At 43.9% G+C, this 24,225-nt stretch overlaps 1 protein-coding gene across 4 annotated transcripts in view; it reads left to right on the forward strand.

The window, feature by feature from the left end:
* SMOC2 (SPARC related modular calcium binding 2) overlaps nt 1-24,225 on the forward strand; it is a 149,709-nt gene that overhangs the window by 118,738 nt on the left and 6,746 nt on the right. For all 4 annotated transcript variants that reach the window (XM_035108528.3, XM_088666390.1, XM_088666392.1 and 1 more), the window contains exons 10-11: nt 18,700-18,793; nt 23,115-23,389. In XM_035108528.3, the coding sequence (XP_034964419.1) occupies nt 18,700-18,793; nt 23,115-23,389 (369 nt within the window). The remainder of the gene's footprint in view (nt 1-18,699; nt 18,794-23,114; nt 23,390-24,225) is intronic.

The raw sequence follows: 24,225 nt of genomic DNA on the forward strand, positions 1-24,225 counted from the left end.
CTAGAAATAATGAGCAATGTATTACTGATACCAAAGAGCAATGGGCACTCAACTTTCCCATACATTTTTTAAAAAAATATTTGATCCAATCAGTGCCCTCACTGATGAATTTATGTGGCGCTGCTCAAGCCATGTTGGATGGGACGTGGCTGGCGGTTGCAACGGTGGCAGTGGATCCATGGCCTCTCCGGTCCTGCCTGCGGCTTCCACTTTGACGCAGCTTGAGCAGCCATTGAGGGCTGCTGCTGCTGCTGCCGGGGAAGGCCCAGGTAGGACCAGAGAGGTCCTGGAGCTGCAGCAAGGCCAACTGCTTCCCACGTCCCCTCTGACATAGCCTGAGCAGCCATTAGGGGCTGCTGCTGCTGCTGCCGCCGCCGCTACTGGGAAAGGCCCAAGCAGGATTGGAGAGGCTCCCTACCCTGACCTGATCCTGGATCTGGCCTTGCCAGTAGCCACTTGGAGGCCAAAGGCCTGAAAAGGAGAGGCGGAGCCCATAGTGGAGCCCATTCAGCGGCCCGGAGTCACCCCCCAGGCACCAGCAAGCGGGAGCCTCCATGTGAAGGGTAAGTCTTTCAATATGGCCACCCTAAGAGAGGGGAGGGATGGTGGGGGAGAGCAGGCAGGCGAGGAAGGGGTTAGCGGCAAGGAGGGGGCAAGCGACGGAGATGCATGGTGATGGTAGGGTGCAGGCCTGTCTTACCCATAGAGGCTGGTGGCAGATTCTGGAGGGGGCCAAGCGAGAGCCCGTGGAACACTGAACGAGCACACTGAGTGAGCAAGGGCACATGTGCCCCTCCCGCCGAGCGTCGGCTCAGTTTTTTCCCTTTTAGCCTGCAGGCACTGAATTCTGTGGGGCACCAGGAGGCTAAAAGGGAAGAAACTGAGCCGATGCTTGGCAGGAGTGGCGCACACACCCTTGCTCACTCGGTGCAGGCCTCTTTCGCTCGGTGTGCTGCCTGCCATGGCCACCACGGCACGAAGCGGCCAGCTGAGCCAGAAGGCGCTGCATGCAGCCTCCACCTCTTCCCTGTCAGAGGAACTGCCCTCCAGCTGCTGCCTGCCTCCTCCATACCTAAATAACTCTGGGAAAGGGGGGGGAGCGGCAGAGGGATTTTGCACCACTGTGCCAGATATGCTTAAGACAGCGCCAGATATGCTTAAGTTGGGTTTGTGCCCTTCAGAATGTGGCAACCCTAATTTAGGGTGACGTGAGTTATTCCTGTTTCTGCTTCTGTGCAGCTCCTATTGCTCGTCTTTTCCATTTGTATATTTATTAATACACCAGGTAAATAACCTGTCATGATGTTGGCTAAGTACAGCAGTCACTGAGCCCCATCCTAAATGCTCCTTGACGGGTGTAGCAATGTCTGCCTCTTCCACTCAGCAGCACTCTCTTTTCTGTAGCATCCAAACTGATAGGCTGTCTCTCTTAAGCAGGTGCCCAGTTTGAATTCCTGGATCAATTGAAACCATGCAGGAGCAGTCCTTGTAAGGTCTAGAAAATGCTTTAAAAGGAAGGGCTAGAGCTGCTTTGGGAAAAATATGCTCCATTGTGGAGCTAGCATTTCTAGAGTTTATGAAACCAAAACTTGCTGTTGGTCTCAAGTCGTGTTTACTTTTGAAGGTCATTAATTTCCCAGAGACAGGCAGGTAGATTGATGAAACCAAGGTCATTTGGGAAGAACGAGTGTGCTGGGAGATTAAAAACTCACCACTTACTCCACAGTGAAAACCTTGTTTTGTAGAATTCCTCAGCTGCCTGGGCTCTGGCCTTGGAGATTTTTGCAGGAGCTTGGGTGAATGCTTCATTGTTGCTAGCCTGCATCCATCTGTAACTGTGGGGTGTCATGGGGCAGACTTCACTTAATAGTCACTTCTTGTTAAAGGCTGGAGCTGGGAGAGGGAATGTGAGCAGATGCCCAATGGTCAAATTCTCTTAAGGGTGGAAACGGTGAGGGAGGATGTAGCTCTTGCAAAACACTCCTGCAAAGCAGAGAATAGAACCCAATGTACTTTTTTTCACACAAAACTCCCCCCCCAAAAAACACAGAGAGGCATATATTTCTTACCACAATATTTTCATTCAAATGAATGTGTCCATTTAAAATGAGAGTATTATGGTAAGAAATGAATGCATTTCTTCATTTCTTTTTTAAACTGAGCCAAGGACACTCATTTTCACATAAAAACTGTGGTGTTTTGAATCTCCGTTTATGAACCTGAACAAAATGACTGACCAAGGAGAGTAGGGGTTGGCTGTGGAGTGAAGATACTTTAGTCCTGTACTAATAATTAAACAGAAATTGTTTAACACTTCCCCCCATTCCACTGAATGCATCCTTGAAAAAAGAAAGAGGCTTCAAATGCATTCATTTTAATACTATCCAGCTTGTGGGAAGAGATTCCTGTTAGAGCAGGCATCCCCAAACTTCGGCCCTCCAGATGTTTTGGACTACAATTCCCATCATCCCTGACCACTGGTCCTGATAGCTAGGGATCATGGGAGTTGTAGGCCAAAACATCTGGAGGGCCGCAGTTTGGGGATGCCTGTGTTAGAGAAACATTATCAATCCAAATTTAAAAGCACAATCCAATACATTTTTACTTGGAAGTTGGTCCTACTGTGTTCAGAGCATCTTGGGTTGCAGTCCTTGCATACTTAAAGTGGAACAAATAGACATTGACTGTTATCCAACATCAAGCCACTAACTGTCGCAGAGAACTACCTGGTCCAGCAATGCAGACGTCTCTCCTTAGGGTTTGGTGGATCTCAGGTGAGATGATCTGCTGTACCTTGTAGGGCTAAATAACTGGTAGATTGTCTCTATGCTTATTGCTGGGACTTACTTCTTGTGACTCATTTTCGAAAGAATTCACTTCTTTCTTCTGGGACAGTCCACCTGAAAGAGAAGCTTCCTTCCTCTATGCTTTCCTCGTTCAGGTCGGCGCACTCTTCCTGCTGCACGCTGCATTTCTATCTTTCCATTCCTCCCCCCGATCCCCTGTTTTTCCCCCATTGCCTCCTAACCCTCTCACCCAAGCAATGCTGGGAACTTCTCATAAAGTTCATGTCTGAGAGGCAGAGGGCTGGTTCATATACTTAACAGCTCTAGTGATTCCATATGTTACCCTACACCCCACTGTTCATATGACCGAAGGTGGAAGGATTGTACAGATCAGATATAAGCTTCAGATCCCAGGTTGTTTCTTATGTAGGGGGAGAAAGTCCCTTTGTTGCTTAGAGACCAAGAAAACAGGTCTGATCTGGAAATCCTTACGGAGCAATACAGTACCTTGCTATATTATGGCTTTGGCCTATTCGATGTTCTGGTGGCTTTTACATGCAGCAGGTATGGCTTGGCATATCTCCATGTCGAACCGTTCCCTTCTGGTCATAACTCATTAATGGTATGCAAGCTGAGCCATACGAACATGCGCATAAACACACACACACACACACACACACACACACACACACACACACACACTTATTTGACTTTAACTGACCTGACCCATCCCTTTTACCAAACATAATTTGTTGTATTTTTCTCTCCCGCCACACTATCCAAGTTGCAGCGCAACAAAGCGATTCGGATTTTCTCTGTCTTTGTTTTAAAGTACTCTTGTGGAGAGATTTACAGAGACTTTTCTAGAAGGAATACTGTCAGGAATGTTTGATAATTGCCATTGCCAGGGCCTTTTTTTCAGCCAGAACTCACCGGAACTCAGTTCCGGCACCTCTCAGGTGGGCCCCATTGCCATTACAAGAGAGGCATTCATGGTGAGTTCCGGCACCTCTTTTTCTAGTAAAATAGCACTGGCCATTGTTATAGGCCAGAATATGTCAAGTAAGGGATGCAGCCCTGCTTCCTTCTAAAGCTTGACTGTGAGGCATGAAATAAGGGAAGAAGCTGCAGCTATCTTGGAAGCCATGGAGATACACCTTGATGGTCAAGAGCAGGCATCCCCAAACTGTGGCCCTCCAGATGTTTTGGCCTACAACTCCCATGATCCCTAGCTAACAGGACCAGTGGTCAGGGAAGATGGAAATTGTAGTCCAAAACATCTGGAGGGCCAAAGTTTGGGATGCCTGGTCAAGAGCATACTGCAAAGTGGAGTGGAAATTTTCCAGCAGAAGGTTCTAGGCTTTATATCTTATGGTTATTTTGAAACCCAAAGATAAACCTATCAATGGCTAGACATGATGCATAACCTTTGCCTCCATCATTGGTAGTAATGCTTCTGAATACCAGCCACTGGAAGCCGCGGGAAGGGAGAGTGTTCTTGTGTTCAAATCCTGTTTGCTGGTTTCCTGCAGACCACTTTGAGAACAGGATGCTGGACTAGATGGGCCATTGGCCTGATCCAGCAGGCTCTTCTTGTGTTCTTATGTGTAGAAAGAAGCTCCGCTTGATTGCAAAGAACGCATCGGCGGGATCAGTGAATTTGAGGCGCTCACCGCCTTGTGCTCAATTAACCTAACATCCAACGTTGTGGCTCTCTGGAGAAACCATCCAACTAATCCATAATTGGTTGCTATCGTGTAACTGGATCTCGAGGCTGTAAGTGGACCCAAGACTATTAGTAATCAAACTGCACTCAGTAAAGTAGTTTATATGAAGTCTGCTGCACTCCATCCTTTCTGGCAGACACTTTAGAACCATAATTACCATCATCTCTCTCTTTAATACAATCATTGTGCTTCTGTCATTGCAGGATATTCTAGAAGCTAAGGAGGGACTGCTCATTTCCTAGATACTTACTGTGCAGTGCACAAATTAAGGACAGTGTCAGATGTACGTCTCAATTTCCCTACTTCTTGTGGGTTTAACAGAGACTCTTAAAGCTACTCGAGCATTAGCTTATTGTGGTTTAATAAAGTACACTATATTATATTTGGCTCAGGGGACCCATTCCACACAGATGCCAATTTCCAAAGGCAGGTTTGAAAGCACAGCCCAGTTACACAGACCTCTCTGTTAGTGGCTTAGAGGAGCGATTCAGATGCGGGTGGATCGGCAGTTTTAATAAAAATAACTCCTGCCTGGTAATTATGGCCCCACTTGCACGAGGTGCTGAAGTACCCTCAGCAAGAAATTCCACAAAGCCTTCCCAAGGGAACTGGGGGATATTAAGTATCCTGCAAATTTTCTCCACTGAGTGCAGTGATGTGGGGGGGGGCAAGAATCATAAAGACACTTCACTGAACAATTATAGGTTTGGGGTTTTTCTTCTTCTTGGTGGTAGTTATTTCACAGCTTCTTATCAACCACCCAATGTGGATGGCAATTCACAGTAGTTTGTGCCAGCCTCTCAGTTTTTTTGTGGAAGATGTGGAAAGGCCGTGTCAATATCAACCCACAGCCAGCCTATATAGGGGCACATTTTTGCCATGCTAAGTTCCATTCCACGGTGGTAAACTATTGTCCCCTCCAGCTATCACTATAGTGAAGTTTCTGTCAGCGTTTCCATTTATAAACCTCTATTTTAAGCACTGTTGTAAATGCATACTTTGGGTTGCAATTCAGTACATAATATATTTGACCAGCTTTAGGTTTATTATTATTATTATTATTATGTTAAACTCCTGTGAACGATGGGAAAAGGCTGCCTTCCTAATTTTAGCATTTGCCAGCTATGGCCCAGATTCAGAGGCCTGACCTACTCAATTGACATGTTTCGTAGTGGTTTTTCCTGAAGATCACCACTGTGCCCATCCTCATCCTGCGCCACATGGCAACCTGCTTTTCAGGACAAAGTGGCAGGGAAAATACAGCAGGCAAGCAGAAGCACATTCTATAATTGAAGAAGATGAAAAATGACTGGATTTTCATAAGTCTTCAGCCCTCCCTCTCCAGATAATAATAATAATAATAATAATAATAATAATAATAATAATAATAATAGGAATATATTTATACTCTGCCCATCTGGTTGGGTTTCCCCAGTCACTCTGGGCAATTTCCAAAAGAATATTAAAAACACGATAGAACATCAAACATTTAAAACTTTCCTAGAAAAATGTCTTCTAAAAGTCAGATAGCTGTCTATTTCCTTGACATCTGATGGGAGGGCGTTCCAAAGGGCGGGCGTCACTACCAAGAAGGCCCTCTGCCTGGTTCCCTGTAACCTCACTTCTTGCAGTGAGGGAACCACCAGAAGGCTCTTGGCGCTGGATCTCAGTGTCCGGGCTGAACGATGGGGGTAGAGATGCTCCTTCGGGTATAGAGTCACTAAACAGGAGCAATAAACGTGATGGGGGGGGGCAGGACATGTATGAGTGCACAAGATCCACCCCTCTCCATCGCCAGTCTCATCGCTTTCCAACTCATGGAAGGCAGCAACCTGAAGGAGCCTTTTGGCCCTGTGGAGGTTCCCTGGGTATTGTAGTACTTCCTGATTGTGCAGCATTACAAAATGTGGGTGTTTCCATGCATACAAAACAGTCCCTGCTTCAGGCTGTCACCTGCCACAAGTTGGAAGGTAGGAATGAGCAAATCTGACAATTTCAGTTTATCTGTTCCTCATTTTTCCAATCTTAAATTCCAATCTCTACATTTCCACACCAGTTTGCATTTAAAAAAGCCCTTGTGAAAATCCATCAGCATTCATCAGGAAATTCATCAGTATGAATTCCTATTATGCATATTTTTCTGTGCACTTTTGCCTAATATACACATTTTTTTCAAAGCAATGTCCCCTAATACAATGCATTTTGTATGTTATTTTCACTATGCATTGATATGCACCCTTTATCCCTAGTATACAGTATGTGTTTCTGTACACACAGCTCGGCAGGATAACCTCACTGTGAAACTCAGAGAAATGTAAATTTCAAAAGTAGGTTGTGTTTTGGTTCACATCTTGTTCCATACATTGTGAATTATGTACCGGTAAATACGAACTGAATCAAATTTCTCCTCCGTCCCTATTAGAAGGTGACAGAGATTTCACTGTTGAAGATAGCACACTGCATTTCCACATTGTTTTATTATCACAGTTTAGTAACATTTTTACTTTTGAGAAAGCAGCTCCTTAGATTCCAGGATAATTGTTTTTATTTGGCTTTTGCAGCTAGCTTACCTTTTTCTTAGTAATGTAACCCGCAGGAGAACATCTCATTGCCAATATATCCACAGAGCGATAGCTCAGATTACATGTTTCAAAAGCTGTGCAATCCAGCAAGTTTTGTTAATGCTTGGAACCCTTCTCGTTGATGCATAGTCAAAAACAAGAAAGTGTGCTTATAATCCAGCCATTGTAATTTCCAAGTCTCTGATTCCAATGGGAGCATTAACTATATGTTTGAACTGTCATATGATTATGACAGCTCTGGCCTGGCGTGCTCTGGTCCATGGGGTCACCAAGAGTCGGACACGACTAAACGACTAAACAACAACAACAATGATTAAACCTATACCAAGTTAAATCCAATGGGTGCTGCACTTGTGCCATTAACGCAAAGATTTCCACTTGTGAGTGGAACATTTCCCCTTCTCCTACCCCCTGCCTATGCCCCTTCACCAGATTTGCTATGGAGGATTGAAGGAACCCACAGAATTAAATCCAATGAGTGGTATCCAATGCTCTTGTTAACACAAGGATTTATACTTGGGCAATAGAACTCCCTGCTCCTCTCTCTGGCATGCACTGTGCCCTCCAGAAATCTGGAAGCCCCGGAACAGAGTTTGGGGGTCTGCAAGGAGAGGTGGCGCTGTGGGTTAATCCAAGACCTAGGTGGCGCTGTGGGTTAATCCACAGAGTCTAGGGCTTGCTGATCAGAAGGTCGGCGGTTCGAATCCCTGCAACGGGGTGAGCTCCCGTTGCTCAGTCCCAGCTCCTGCCAACCTAGCAGTTTGAAAGCACATCAAAGTGCATGTAGATAAATAGGGACCGCTCTGGCGGGAAGGTAAACGGCGTTTCCGTGCGCTGCTCTGGTTCGCCAGAAGCAGCTTTCTCATGCTGGCCACATGACCAGGAAGCTGTCTGCGGACAAACGCCGGCTCCCTCGGCCTATAGAGCGAGATGAGCGCTGCAACCCCAGAGTCGGACACGACTGGACCTGATGGTCAGGGGCCCCTTTACCTTTAAGGAGAGGAGAGTGGGGAGGTTCCTTGTGCACGACTCCTTGCCCTGACAGAACAAGTTGTTTAGTGCTGCACTGGATACAACACTATATTTGTAACCTATTTTAAAAAATCCTTCAAAACTTAATAACAGAAACAACATTCTTCACGAATACTAATGTCTTTTCTTAAGCAAATTTCAAAGATAAAATACGAACTTGGGTAAATTACAGAGACAATGAGATACTCTCAGCAATGAGGCATTTTATAATATTTGATCAATTTCTGTTGTGATTAATATCAAATTAATATAAATTTCAGTTATGTAACTGAAGTGTAGCTTGGCAAAAAAAAAAAAAGGTAATAAAAGAATGTGCTTACAGTGGTTCCAGTCCTCACTATTTTACAAGTACTCCAAACCTGAGCACCATATAACAAGTGAAGTGCTTCAGGAACTATTAGAGTATGTAAGTCAAACTATTTATGGAAAGGTAGATGATTGCCAGTGCTGGTGGTAGTCTGAAGCCTAATAAATTTTTCCTCCAGTTGCTGTTGGCAGAAAAATAAATGTCCAAATATTTGAATGAGTAGGTCTGATCAATTGAGTGGCCATCTATCATCTAGCTATAACTTTGAAGTTTATGTCTGAAAAACCGTAATCTTCATTTTTTACATCATTAATGGCTAGATGTTCTGCCAAGGGGTAATTGCTAAAAATAATAGTAGTAGTCTAGGTCTTTGTAACCCTAATCAATGCTGTGCCAATAGGATTCTGTCATTTGCATACAGCAGAATTGTTGTTCTTGGGTAAGAGGTACTTCCTCTTCAATGAAAGCATGCCACCAATGTAAAGGGACCCCTGGCCATTAGGTCCAGTTGTGACCGACTCTGGGTTGCAGCACTCATCTTGCGTTATTGGCCGAGGGAGCCGGTGTACAGCTTCCAGGTCATGTGGCCAGCATGACAAAGCTGCTTCTGGCGAACCAGAGCAGTGCACGAAAACGCCGTTTACCTTCCCACCGGAGTGGGTTGTTGTTTAGTCGTTCAGTCATGTCCGACTCTTTGTGACCCCATGGACCAGAGCACGCCAGGCACTCCTGTCTTCCACTGCCTCCCGCAGTTTGGTCAGACTCATGTTGTTGGCTTCGAAAACACTATCCAACCATCTCATCCTCTGTCATCCCCTTCTCCTTGTGCCCTCCATCTTTCCCAACATCAGGGAAGTCTTCTCTTCTCATGAGGTGGCCAAAGTATTGGAGCCCCACTGGAGCATAGACCTTGACAAAAAAGAGAAGCCAGAAGATGTCCTTACCAGACTATTTATTGGACCAGTAATTTAAGCACTGGAATTAATGCAATTTTGGACCTCTGTGTTACAATTTCCTACCTAGCAATAGATGCTTACCTTTGTTTGTCACCCCCAATTTCTGTCATGAGTAGTCTCAATTAATATGATGGACAGCTACCTAAAAATTGGCAGAGGAGGCGAAGAGAAATTGCTTCCCACCTTTAGTTTTATATCTCTGTCCTATGGATGCTTACTGATTCAGCAGAGCATTGCCCATTTTCCCTTGATGCCCCAGTTGCTTGGCATTCACTGTCTCTGCACTCTGTCAGTAAGTATTTAAACATTTTCTGAAAATGCATCTCTTTTCCTAAGCCAATTTAAACCTTAAACTCAGCCTCTAATATTTAACCTGAAACTTTTCCTGGTCAAACAGTTATATGGGATCATAAATATTAAACATTTTCAGGTGGCTTTTCTAGGTTTTGTAGGAAACAGGTTCATTTTTAAGAAGAAAGTTTATCCAGAATATTAACACTCTCTTTTTTTGGGGGGGGGGGCTATTTTTATGCTGCGATGCTATACCTTGGAGGAAGCTTCTTTGAACCCAATGAGCCTTACTTCTGAATAGATGTGTATATTGTGTTGTCAACTTTTTTAACAGTGCAATCCCATGCATGTCTACTCAGAAGTAAGCCCCACTGGTTCCTTTTCCTCTTATGGAAAAACATTCAGCTGTGTGGGGCTGCACCCGAAATCGGGAAGAAAAAAACCTCCAGTGCTTTTATTGATTTTCTGATGCTCTTGCATCCTGCCTTGTCATACATTTATGTAAGTGCAGATTATAAATATTTCAAAAAACAAATAAGCAATCTGATCCTCACTTTCCAAGGCTTTCCCTTCTGGGACAGCGAAAGGCAGACACACATACACTACCCCAATATATCACCCTGCTACCAGCCTACCTTCCAATTGTTCTCTTCACCCATTGTGATTGCTTACCCCTAGCCCACCAAACAGCTGAGAAGAGTGCAATTTACAATAAATCCTGCCCACTGGCCAACAGCAACATTTGTAGGAACACATGAAAACATGGGTTAGAGGTTTTCTCACTGTACACACACACACACACACGTTGGTACAGATAGGTAGCCTATGGGTTGCACAGCCCATTTGACACTGGAGAACTTTATGCTATTTAGCTCCTCGCTGAGGTGAAGTGTTTGTGTATATCCTTGTCACATGAGGTATGCATTCATTGGCCTAATTTCTCCATGGTTCATTTTGTGTTTGAATGGAAAACATACTTGTGGGCAAAACTATTTCTAAAGTAAACACTTAATTCTGTGTTACATCTTTGAACCTGCAGGGTAACATCGTGTGGTTTCAACTTCAACCCTTTACAAGAAATTATTAATGTAATCTGTCAAAGCCACACAATATAGGCGGCTGTGCAAAGAAAGAAAGAAAGAAAGAGAGTGTGTGAGAGAGAGAAAGAAGCTGAGGCATGAAAGTTTTGCTCGAAACATTCCTCAACAAGCTCTCTCGCTGCCCTTTTTCTTGTCTGTATAGAGGAATTCACTGAGGGTGAATTATTCCTGACATCCAGCTAGACCTTCCTCAGGTCAACCATTTTATTCCCAAGTCTGCTGAAATTAAGCACAGCATGAAGCTCAGGAGAATTTTTCAGTGTTTGATAACACCTGTGTGGAACAGAGATTCCACTGTGCAAACGTTAAAGCACACTTACTCACCAACACTGGAAGTCAGGGAAGTCGAACATTCACCCCGTGTTTGCTCTAAAAGCTTGGCCTTTTGGTGCTTTCACATCAGGTTAAGCAACAGAGTTACAAAATTCACAGTGACAAGTTCAGTGTTTTGCCTGAATATCAAGCTTCCCCACCCCCCATAAAGAGAGTTCTTTTACTTAAATACCATCTCAGTTTTATGTGACATGCATTTTCAGGAAACCATAGATAATTCAGTGGAAAGTTCCCTGTCATTCTGAGGTGCATTTTATTTATTGATTTGGTCAAAATAGGAAGATTGCTGTATAGGAAACCTGATCCTAAAACCAGAGCCGCCCTGGGATCAACATCTAGGGATTCTTGTGAAATTTGACCTCTAGGAATTCTATAAGGAATTACCTGGTCCTTAAATCTCATACCCAGGTGAAGATCCAAATCTTGGCTATCTACAGGATTTTGCACTCTTTCCTAAAGTTTCAGCGCGACTCAGAGTTTAAATTATTAAAAATATGGATTGGAATGCAAATTTTGTGAAAACACACACACTTAAACGCATGTTTTAAGAGGTTTTTTAAAAAAGAAAATAGCAAAATACAGATTGATGCAGAAAGAGAATTGATCAGAGCTGCGGTAAAAACTTGTGAAAGTGATGTTGACATCGTGATCAAGCAAAGCACTTTAATAATGAAAACAGATAGCCTTTAATTTCATTTTGAGAGCAGTTATTATGTTTTCAGTGCACTTTATGTGCTTCATCTCAGGGATAATGATACAGTACACACAGAACAGATCCGCAAAAGCAGTTTAAGCCTGCAGTTCAGTATTAGTCCAACAATGTTACACACAGCGGGGACTAGGCGGGATGAGGAGCAAACGGGGTGGGGGTAGGAATTGAGCGGAAAAGTAGTGGGCAGGGGAAGGGATTAAGCAGCTTCTCCTCCCTCCCAGTCTTGTGTTCTGAATTTCTCACTTGTGGCAATGCAATCCTATGTTCACAAGTAAGTTCCTGTGAGTTCAGCTAATGTCCTTGGGAATCCTGCTATCTTCCATTCTGTGGACAGGACCAAGCCAGTATAGATGTCGATGAGACAGGAGTCTAAACATGCTGGAAATGTGGGCTTGGGAGAGCACATCACTGTTTGAGATTCTGTCCTGCCATGTGATGCCCAAAATCTTCCCGGCACAGCACATGTGGAAGGTGTGAAGGCATCACTCCTGGCAGTTGTAAGTTGCCCACAACTCACTTCCATAAAGCAGTGTGCTCAACACACAAGCCTAGTAGATTTTCATCTTGGTACTGGACGTTAGCACCACATTCTCCCATACCCTTTTGGAGAGACAAGCCATTGCCTTGCCATGGCACTTGTCCAGCTCAGCGTCAATGGAGAGATTGCTGGTTATGGTGGAACTCTGTAAAACAAAATTGTCTACCACCTCAAGCGTGTGATCACCAATGCTGATGTGTGGAGTGTTGGTGACTTTGTAAGGCTGGTGGTAAGGCTGAACTCCCTGCCGGCTTGGACGGTTGGCGAGTCTCCATAGAACTTCATTGGAGTATGCCGTCAAGACTGTGTCATCTGCAAACAACATCTCTCGAATAAGGAAGGACAAAACCCAATTTCCACTCCCACACCCTACTGTAGCTTCACAGACCCATCTCTTAATAATTCCTAATCTACAAAATCTGGAAATATTTAAATTGCCCAAAGACTCAGTAAACACCCCAGAGCAGGAGGAAGGAAACAATATCCTTCTGTCCTTTTTAAAAATGATCTATATATCAGGGGGTGAGGGTGGGGGTGGGAATATTAGCAAGACTTTCCAAAGCTTGACCAAACATCAGAAAGTTCTGGCTCATTCCCATATTTTATTTCTTGCATATTACCAGATGTGAAATGATTAGGAACTAGACTTGTCTGGTTTACATTTTCGCATATATATATATATATATATATATATATATATATATATATATATATTGTGTTCACAGAAAAGAAATGTCAGGAGTCACAGGCGTAGGGTTAATGTGGCATCATGATCTCAGAAGAAGGGGAGGGAGAAACTGCTAGATTTACTCTAGGCAATTAAAAAAACCAACCCTTTCAGATTTTTAAAGGGCTAGCATGGGGGTGGGATAGTACTCACTTTTAGCAATAACCTCTTGACTATGTTTTTTTCAAATAGTCTCAGCAATTTGCTTGAGGCTCTAAGCGATTCTGATAAGTACTGTTGTCTTTTCACATACTTGCCTTTTCACACACTGATTTCTGTTGATCTGTCTTCAAGCTGTCTCTGTCAACTCCAAGGCAGCCTTCACCAATCTGTTGCCCTCCAGAAGTTTTGGACTACAACTTCTGCCCACCCCAGCAAGCCCTGTCTGCAATGGCTGAAGCTGCTTGGAGCTTTGGTCCAAAACATCTAAATTATACTAGGTTGTTGAAGGCTGTCCCAAGGGAACTTGTGGGCCCTTGTGGAGAGAGAGTGGGACAGGGCGCCGAGTATGGAGGGGGCTCAGGACCCCCCAATATTGAGGGGGCTGACACCCACCACCACCCTGCCACCAGGTGAGTGCTCAGCAGCCTGGTGGGACACACGAGGGTGAACATCACTCTATGTGTGCAACCCAGTTGCGTGTGACATCATGCATGCATGATGTACCCCCCCCCCAATGTTGGGCACAACTCAGTGCACCCTGAGTGGGATTAAAAGTAGAAGAAGCTTGGGTGACAGTCCATGAGAAACAGGAACAGTTTTCCCTCCCCCCCCTCATAGCACCCCAAAATATTTTGCTGTGATAGTCAAAAGAAGAGAGGAAAAATAGGAGTTCAATATATTAAAGGAAACATGTCAGTTTCATTTCCTCACCCCCAAACCTCAGGGTTGTACCCAATCTGTGTATATGAATCTTCAGTAAATAATTCTGCACCCTGACTAGATCGTGGCAGCAAGGGCTGCAGAGTATACCGTATAAAGGAATGGCAGGTTTCCAGGTAGAAGAGGAGGAACAGATCACTCAGATATGGCTTGTACCTCTTGCCTGGGGAAAACCCAAACTAGATTCTATAGGTGATCGCTACATCAGCTGTAATGAAATGTATGAGAACTTGGCAGAAGAATACTATGAGTCCCGCCCCCCCCCCCAGTAATGGTGCAAGCCATTACTTGTGCAACTCCAGTTCAGTTCCACTCCTCTCTCTGGCAAGACGGGCAGAGCCGGCTGCCGCCACCCTACTTGCCAGAAAACTTTCACCACGCCTTTGGAAATGTCAAAATTCTGTTGTAGAGAGGAAAATTTTGGCGCCATGAATCCAATCTGTACAGAGATCTTAGCAAGGGATTCAGAGACGACTGTGAACTGTAGATCAGGCTGGATCCCTGCCATAGTTGTTCCTGGAACTGGCTGATTCCCCAAACTTGAGGTGTCAGAACATCTGTCACCTCCCAACATTTTGTTTCCCTCAGTCCCACCCCACACAGTATGGGGGATTTCCTCCTATCTCTCAGATCCAACAGCCTTGGAGAGCCAAAACACTAAACAGGCAGCCATTGTGACGAGTGACTCTCTGGATAATCTGTAACGGAAAGGACCTGGACCTGAATATTACAGCTGGATCCGTATGGCCAATCCTCTAAAATGTAAAATCTTTGTTGCAAGAAGCAAACCGTCTTTTATCATCACTGGGAAAACTCATATAACCCCTGTTTTGTTTTTGTTTAAAGTAAAAGCTCTACAGGTTGCTCCAAGGAGCATTTAAAACTCCAAATGATGTGAGCCTCAAAATATCCAAAAGAAAGCCTCCTTCCCTGTAGGCAGCCCAGGAAATTCTGATCACTAGAGGAGGTCCTTCTGTTGGTTCAGCAACATTCAGAGGTTCAGGGAGGGGGGTGGCACATGATACGGCCTTCTCAGTGATAGTCCCAAGAATATGGCTCTCCCCACAGAGGCTCACCTGACACCATCTCTTTACAGCTTCTGTTGATGGATGATTTGGGTGCCTTCCTTATAACATGTTGTATGGATTATAATTCAGATCTTATCTCCTGTGTTTCTTTTTAGTATTTTCATCATGTTTAATTACATACCCTGAAGGACTGCTGATTACTAATACAGTACTAATAAGAATAATTATGTAATTGGCACATTTCAAAAACAAGCGAATCATAGAGCTGGAATGGGTCTCAAATGTCATCTAGTCCAACACTAAATGTCATGAACCTGGTTCAATTATGAAGTTGATTTTAAAAGCTGGCTTTGGCCTAATGGCATGCTGGAAAAGTGGGTAGTTTCCACACACATGTATTTGAGCCTAGAAAGTAGAGATCATAGAAGAGATCATTGAATCAGAGTTGGATCATCTAGTCCAACCCCCTGCAATGCAGGAATATGCAGCTGTCCCTTATCGGGATTGAACCTACAACCTTGGCACCATTCTTTAACCAACTGAGCTGTCAGAGACCCTAAGAACAATTCCTATCCAGCCATCTTTGTTGTGCCACTGCTAGAAGCAACCATGACTGTCTGTGGTCATTGATTTTTTTTATTATTATTATTTTTTACAGTGCAGGATTGATGTTTTTGAACAGAAACAGATTATTCAGATAGGTCACTTGTTGTTTCTGCATAAATAGTAGGGATACAATTGTGTTGGTGCACCAGATAATCTATAGCATCAGCACCTTTCAAAATGCTGTCTGATGAACAACAGCATTTCTAGGCAGTCCTTATGTTATCCTTATTTTTACGGATTGAACTCCCCCCTGCAACATCAGTACTTCACAGAATATCACGTGTCATGTTCCTGTGGCCAGAAATCCAGAATGCTCCCTTTTGTATAATTTTGATATGAGAACCACCCATGATTTTTTAGATTATAAATGTTTAGTTGTGTCATTGGTTGGAGATTAAGTAGATTCTGTCAAATATAAAATATTTATTGGCTTTTGGAAAATGTTTCTTCTTGCCGAAGCCTACTTTAGTGTATTATTTAAAGGTGTATATCATGACTGGGACGCGGGTGTCGCTGTGGGTTAAACCACAGAGCCTAGGGCTTGCCGATCAGAAGGTCAGCAGTTCAAATCCCCGCAACGGGGTGAGCTCCTGTTGTTCGGTCCCAGCTCCTGCCAACCTAGCAGTTTGAAAGCACGTCAAAGTGCAAGTAGATAAATAGGTACCGCTACAGCAGGAAGGTCAACGGTGTTTCCATGTGCTGCTCTGGTTCGCCAGAAGCTGCTTTGTCATGCTAGCCACATGACCTGGAAGCTGTACGCCGGCTCCCTCGGCCAATAATGCGAGATGAGCGCCGCAACCCCAGAGTCGGTCACGACTGGACTTAATGGTCAGGGGTCCCTTTACCTTTACCTTTTATATCATGACTGGTATCATTTGGAAACAGGTCTCATTCAAACACTGGGACTTCCTTCCAAATAAACATGCTTGGTGTTGAGGTACCTATTTGTTTGTTCCCCATTTTGTGCATAAACAGCTTTATAAATGATTGTAATAGGCAGCAAATATTATTTGAGGTGCACATACAAAATGACTTAATTTATGCCATTGTGAGAGAAGGGTCTGCCACCAACCACCACTGGGGCAAATTTCAAATCCAAATAGATATTTTGAATATTTCAGCTGACATGAACAGGAAAATATTACAGTCCCACAGTCCTGTCGTCCTTATACCAAGAAGAAGGCTTTGGGGGAAGAAAGCATGGGGGTTGATTAAACATTTTCAGCACCTCACAGTGCCTGTTAAACAGTGGGAGAAATGACTTGAAATCAAAAAGTCTTACATTATCTGGGAAAGTAATATAATTCATCCTTTATAAAAGCCACAAGCTGCTGTGTAGAAAGAATGGGTTACCATTCTGGTCAATTTTGTGTCAAAACAGCAATCATAAGGCACTCCTTTTTCTTACAATATCTGAAATTGGCACCAGACATTTTTCATTATTGTAACATTCCTCTAACAGGAATCCATTTGGGTAAATTCCCCCGCACTAAAGAAATGTATCTAAAAACCAACGTAACAGTTTCAGAAATTATTCTTAGCTCTGTAGCCATGCTCCTCTCGATAATTACCTCAACCACATAGCCATAACTGAATTGTTTTAAAAGCGGCAAAGTCTCCAGATAATATCTGAAGCGTAGAGCGCAAGTTGGCAGTATGAAGGCTGGGATTAAAAAGAGTCAGTTGGAGGTTCTGAATGAACAGAAGATAGATTCTAGCCCTGTTCAGGCAATGCACATTCCTGAACAGGGAATGTAAACACCAGTAAGGGGAACAAGGGGTATGCCTGAGAGCCCCACTTACAATATCACGGCATGCGCCGGCCACCAATCGCTCCACCTCTGACCTTTCTATATTGGCTACATGGGATTCTTGATCAAACAGATCAATTGATCATGCAAAGATCATGCCTTTCCACTCAGTACAGAAAAGTCAGGCTGACGCATGTGGGGCCTGGCATAAGAATGCTGGGTACAGGCCTGACAATGCATGCTCCACATCTAGTGATGAGGTAGGGGGTGTGATTCAGTTTGCATCTTAAGGCAAACTTACCTGATTGGCACTTTCCAAAATGATACATGAACCAAAACTCAGTGATCCTTCAAAATGTGCACATTATAAATTTTGTATTGTGGTTCTCCAGCTAAGCAGCATGTGCCAAAATGTAGGTGCTCTGGTAAAATGTGTGTGCAAATGCATATATTAGTGAAAAGAACATTAAAATGCAGTCTATTGGGGAATATTGCATTGCAAAGATGTGTGTCTTAGGAATGCATTGCGAAAAATTGTATAACAGGAAAATTGTGTACAAAAATGTGTGTAGTAGGAGAAATTCACAGTAAGACTCTGTTGAAATATCTTCAGGATGAACGTGAGAATGGGAAGATAAGATCCTGAAAGAAACCAAAATTGACAGATCCACCCAACCCTGCCAACACTCTTGTTCATGCTTACATTCCCTGTTCAGCCATAACAACGGGAAAGGACTGGGGATTAGTATGAATTCAAGTACTGGATATAACTCTTCCATTGAAATAATGGAGTTTACAAGTACAGTGGGGCCTCGACTTACGAATTTAATCCGTTCCGAAGGCACCTTCGTAGGTCGAAAAATTCGTAAGTCGAAAAGCACCATTGGAAACACGATTTCTCATGGGAATGCATTGGAAATGGAAAAATTCATAAGTCGAAGCAACCCCATCTAAAAATTTGTAAGTCGAAAAAACCCTATCTAAAACCGCCGCGGTTTCCATTCGGAAGTCGAGAAATTCGTAAGCGTGCAACCATTTGCCCCATTCGTAAGTCGAAAATTCGGTTGTCGAGTTGTTCGTAAGTCGAGGTACCACTGTACTTGACTTTGGCGTGATTGCCGAAAGAATCTGAACATGTAAGACATATGAAGCTCTGTTCAGAACTTGTCCGCTGTGCTATGAAGACAGCTCTGAACGCCACAGGATTTGGCCTACATCTGACCCTCAACATTCCCGAAATGTAAATGTGGCTTTGTATCCCACGTTTTAGTGCAGATGTACCCCCCCCCCGCTCCTCACAACATGGACTTAAATAATGCAAGCAATCTGTTTCCGTTTTAGGTTGTCCGGGACCCAAGAAGAACGAGTTCTTGACAAGTGTTTTAGATGCACTCTCCACAGACATGGTACATGCAGTCTCTGATCCTTCCAGCAGGTGAGTTAGTTTGGCACCAGTCCCCTGTGTGCTTGAGGAAGTAATTCCGGTTGTCACTTTCTCTCTCTCTTTTTACTTTTGTGGAAGACAGCTAGAGCTTGATGACAGTTATCAAATATAATTTAAGCAGCACAGCTCAACACTGATCTTTTAAATGAAAAAGGGATCAAGTAGAATATTGGGGATTAAGAGGAAGGGCTTCCTTATAAAAGGGCATGACTTCTGCAGGTAGGCTTGAGCCAAGTAATTTCCTTCCACCTTAAAAATTAATCACTGGCTCTTCTGAAATTTTTCCGTTTAGAAAAGTAACAAGATGCAATGAATCCACAACATGGAGACTTTTGAAAGGGGGTTAGATTGAGAGTGTGCAATGAGTGCTCTGAAATGATCTGACATTGTCACATAGGTAAATCATGAAGGAGGTGTGCCCTCGGGATGGGAGAGGGATATGATTTGGTTCACGTTTTAACATGAACCTACCCAATTTGCACTTCCTGAAGCAATGCATGAGCCATCCTTTGAAATTTACACATCTCCAAATTTAGCAATGCCGTTTTCCAACAAAGAAAAGCGTTTGCAATGCATACATCATGGGAAAGTGCATAAAGATGCATACATTTGTGAAAATAATATACAAAAGTTCATTGCATTAGGGGGCATTGCTTGCAAAAATAAACCAGGGAGAAAGGCACACTCAAATGCTGATGGATATTCTTTGTTCAAAACATGGCAAACATGTGGCAAACTGAATATAAGATCAGTTTCTAATTGTGCAGGTTGAATACCACCCCAAAATAGCACCCTTAGATGAAATTACTGTATCAGTTTGGATCATTTAAATACAATGTGACATTTCCCTTTATCAGATCACTGAATTTTGGCAATGCTGCAAACAGTAGTTAGCAGTGAATTGGAATGGGTGACACATGTTGCTCTCCTGGCTTCCCAACACAGCAGAACACTACCACCTACCAATAGAGTGAGGGACAAAGCTGGTCCACACACCCTACACCTGAGCCATGCCCATCTTTCTCTTAGTAAGCAGCAGCAACCCACCATGTTGGGAAGCTGACTGCTCATGTTCATCTCGCTGACTGCTGCTGGTTGCAAGGATGTTTAAGAGCAAGGCTTCATCTTCCAAAGGTAGCAGCCCGCAGCCCCAACCTAGCTAAAGTTAGTTTTGACTAAATCCTATTGAAAGCAGTGGGAGTCGAGTTGGTCATGATTAACCTGGGACTAAGACATAACTAGCTTTAGCTGGACGATAGCCAGCATGCTGAAATAAAAGACACCAAGCCATTAGTCAAAGGCAGTGAAGTCATCCAATAAAGCATTTCATTTCGTTTTCTGCAGTGGGCAGTTTTACACTTCTCATGGAAAAGAAAATAGCCTCTGTTTCTTCCAGTAAAATTTATAAATTCATAAAAAATATATTACATGCGATTCAGGCGCATTGGAAGTTGCTGGCTCTGTGCCAAGTGGAACACTCTTTCCTTTCTTTTAATGCAACGTGATGCCATAAGAGCCATGATATAATTTTGAGCAACACACTTTGCTCATGTTGTGACTATTACAGTCATACCTTGGGTTGCAAATGTGATCCATGCGGGAGGCACGTTCGCAACCCACAGCGCCACGTCTGCGCACACGCAGGACACGATTCAGCGCTTCTGTGCATGCGCATGACACCATTTTGTGTTTCTGCACATGCACAAGTGCCAAAACCTGGAAGTAACCCGTTCTGGTACTTCTGGGTTTGGTGCGGAGCGCAACCCGAAAATGCCTAAGCCGCAGCATTCGCAACCCAAGGTATGACTGTTTTGCCGCTAGGAAAGGTATTTCAGGGTCATTTTGGTTTTCGGCCTCATGTTGCTGCAGCTCAGTCACTAGATCTTCACGTTCCTCACCTGTTTTGACTTTCATCACATCAGTAAAATGTATTTTAAAAACTTGTCCCTTTTTAGCAGTAACAAGGTCATGATCCACCCAAAATGGAGCATAAGTCCACTTAATATTTTTCCCCCATTGAAACCAAATGGACTTATTAATATCCACAACAGTGGCTGGATTGTGCCCAATTATTTAAATTCAATGGTGCATTTTAGAACTGAAGAGGCAGAATTCTGAGCTAGCTGAGAAATCTGATTAAGTTCTGAACATGGCTCCACTGTGTAAATCAGCTGCACTGATGTACCAGTATTTGGTAATTCATTTGCTTTAATAACACTGACTATTTAATCCTATATGTGTCTTCTCTGAGTCTCATATAATTCAGTGGGTATATAAGCAGTCTGATTAGTTGGACATAAAACTATCTGTTTCATAGTCAAATTAAATTTCATAATCATCCTACCAAATGCATACAGTGAGCCTATGCTTAGCTGTTAATCTTCCTATCTTCATAGCTGCCAAGTCTCCCGTATTCCCTGGGAAACCCCCGTTTTTCCAGCTGTTCCCATCCGGAAAAACAGATTTTTTTGTTTTCCCCAGGTTTATTCTGGCACAGCAACCATTTTGGAACTGGGCGGAGCATGCTCAGAAGTGACTTTTGATGCTGCTTTGCCCAGTTCCAAAATGGCTGCAGCGTGACTTCTGGTGCGGTGGCCATTTTGGAACAGGGCAGAGCAGCATCAAAAGTAGCTTCTGAGCATGCTCCGCCCAGTTCCAAAATGGCGGCAGCGCTACTTCCGGTCTGCTACTTCCGGTCCAGTCCCTTATTTCTCAGGCCGGAACTTGGCAGCTATGCCTATCTTGGTAGAAGATTGCCAATTGCACTCTAGTTTTGCCTTTTGCAGCTTTGTAGTGCAACGATAGGCTGAACCAAACAGAACCAAACCCAGCAGTGCCTTCACTGGCAAAGACAATGTTTACTCAGCCACTATGGTGCACCTCAGACCCAGGCTGGCTACATCCAATGGAAAGTGGGGGAAAGAGAGGCAAGCTGATGGTGAGGATGGCCAGGCAGCAGGAGCATGGGGAGGGCGCTTGAGGAGTTAGAGCAGGCCTCCTCAAACTCGGTCCTCCAGATATTTTTGGCCTACAACTCCCATGACCCCTAGCTACCAAGACCAGTGGTCAGGGATGGTGGGAACTGTAGTCTCAAAACATCTGGAGAGCCGAGTTTGAGGAAGCCCGAGTTAGAGGTATCAACCAGAGTTGAGTTGAAACAGAGGAGGAGGTGATGTGGTCAAGGTGAATGGAGGAAGCTCAGGTGAAGGGAAGGAGGAAGCGGGAAAAGGTAAGGCTGAGATCAATATGTGGGGATGAGTTGAAATGGAGGGGGAGCATAAGATGAGGTTGAAGTGATTTGGGGTGAGCTTAGGCAAAGGGAAAAATAAGAAAGAGAATATAGGGGCGAGAACACTGGGAGCTGAGGTGAAACAGAGCGGAAGGGAAATATAAGGCTGAGGTGGCTGGGGAGGTTGAGGAGAAATGTAGGGAGAGAAGATGGGGCTGGTGATTTTTTGGAGAGCTGAGGTGGTTTGGGTGGTTGGGGTGAAATTGAGGAGGAGGAGAATATGGGGGTGGGGATAGAGCAACAGGGGCCACCTCCCCACCTCCCAGTATCCTAATATTGACAGAATTATAATGAGGAAGACGCAGGCAGAGAGCTAGTTTCATAGTATATAATACCACTTTTTGTTAGATGGGTTAATTGGGAGGAATGAGATTTTAATTTCAACTTGAGATGTCGTGGCTGCTGTTGCTGTTACAGCAGCAGCTCAGGAGGTGATTGGAGTGAAGGCAAATGGTGGAAGAGCTTTCTTGACAGGTAGCTTACATACTGCTATTAACCTTCCCTTGCAGCGACCAGCCATGAGCTGGGCATATGGGATTTCTGGGCATATGCTAGTTTGCAATCTTACTTGGGACGGGACATGAGAAGAGCCCTACTGGACTGATTAGGCCAAAGGTTGATCTAGTCATAGACTTGTAGAGTTGGAAGGGACCACAAGGGTCATCTAGTCCAACCCCCTGCAATGCAGGAATCTTTTGCTCAACATGGGGCTCTGATTCCTACAATGACTAACCAAATGTCTATGGGTTTTCTCACAAGCAAGAAATTAAGGGTATAAATCCTCTCTTGGTGTATTGCCTCTGGAAGGGCAGTGGCAAGGAAGAGGTCAAGCAAAATAAGTTTTGTACGTGGTGTTTTTAATCAGACACAAATCTGAGTTTTCAGGGGGCTTCACAATGATTCATCGTCCTGTTATTCCAGTAGCACAAGCACCACAACTATGATGAAGGAATTGGGAGGGCCCAAGAGGGGAAACTGATAGTGAAGGTTTTATGCTCACTTAATGGCCTATGTCTTTTGCAGGCTTTCAGAACCAGATCCTAATCACACTCTGGAAGAAAGAGTTGTCCACTGGTATTTTAAACAACTGGATAAGAATGCTAGTGGTGATATCGGCAAAAAAGAAATCAAGCCGTTTAAGAGATTCCTGAGGAAAAAGTCCAAGCCCAAGAAATGTGTGAAAAAGTTTGTGGAATACTGTGACGTGAATAATGACAAATCCTTAACGGTCCCAGAACTAATGGGTTGCCTGGGGGTTACGAAAGAAGATAACAAGGCGGACACAAAGAAACGTCATAGTAAGAAGATCTCCTAACTTGCTCTTTTATCACAGCTTTATGAGAAAGATATTGCATCTGGAGTTTCATAAGTTACTTGTGACTTATATGGAGAACTGGTTTTGCGAAAGCCAGCAGACTAAACCACCCCTTCCAGCAATGCTTTTTCAGAGGTGACCTGCAACAAAAAGTTGCAGCATGGAGGGCTGCTTGTTCAGACCCACACCATTTCCTCCATTTCCCCACTCCACCCTACTGCCTCGGGTCAGTATTCCATTGCCACTGAGCACGCTCAGTTCCCAATGGACTATTTGGGGTAAGAGGTGTTCCACGGCCTTTAGATTTTTTTGTTTTTTAACCCTCTCTGAATATTTTCTTGTACTTCTGCAAAGTTCAGAATTTGCCCTGGTCTGCTGGTATCTTCTTGTGTAGGGGTGTCATTGTTTTGGTTATACAGTGGTGCCTCGCTAGACGAATTTATTTCGTTCCACGGGTCTTTTCCTATAATGAAAAATTCATCTAGCGAATCCCATAGGAATGCATTGAATTTTTATTGATTTTTTTTTTGCCCATAGGAACACATTAATTGAATTTCAATGCATTCCTATGGGAAACCGCGATTCGCTAGACGAATTTTTCATAAAACGAATTCGTCTAGCGAGGCAACCTCCGCTCGAAAAATCCTTTTGTTAAGCGGAAATTTCGTTAAGCAGGGCATTCGTTAAGCGAGGCACCACTGTATAAGAAACAACACTCACAGCTGGAATATCACAAATAGAGGAAATGATAAAGCTAGATGCCACAACTGGGTTATGGAGTCCAATAAAAATCTGAAAGCTGCTGCTATCTTGTTTCAG

This window comes from Zootoca vivipara, chromosome 3 (assembly GCF_965207765.1).
Source record: "Zootoca vivipara chromosome 3, rZooViv2.hap1.1, whole genome shotgun sequence".
Classification (NCBI taxonomy): domain Eukaryota; kingdom Metazoa; phylum Chordata; class Lepidosauria; order Squamata; family Lacertidae; genus Zootoca; species Zootoca vivipara.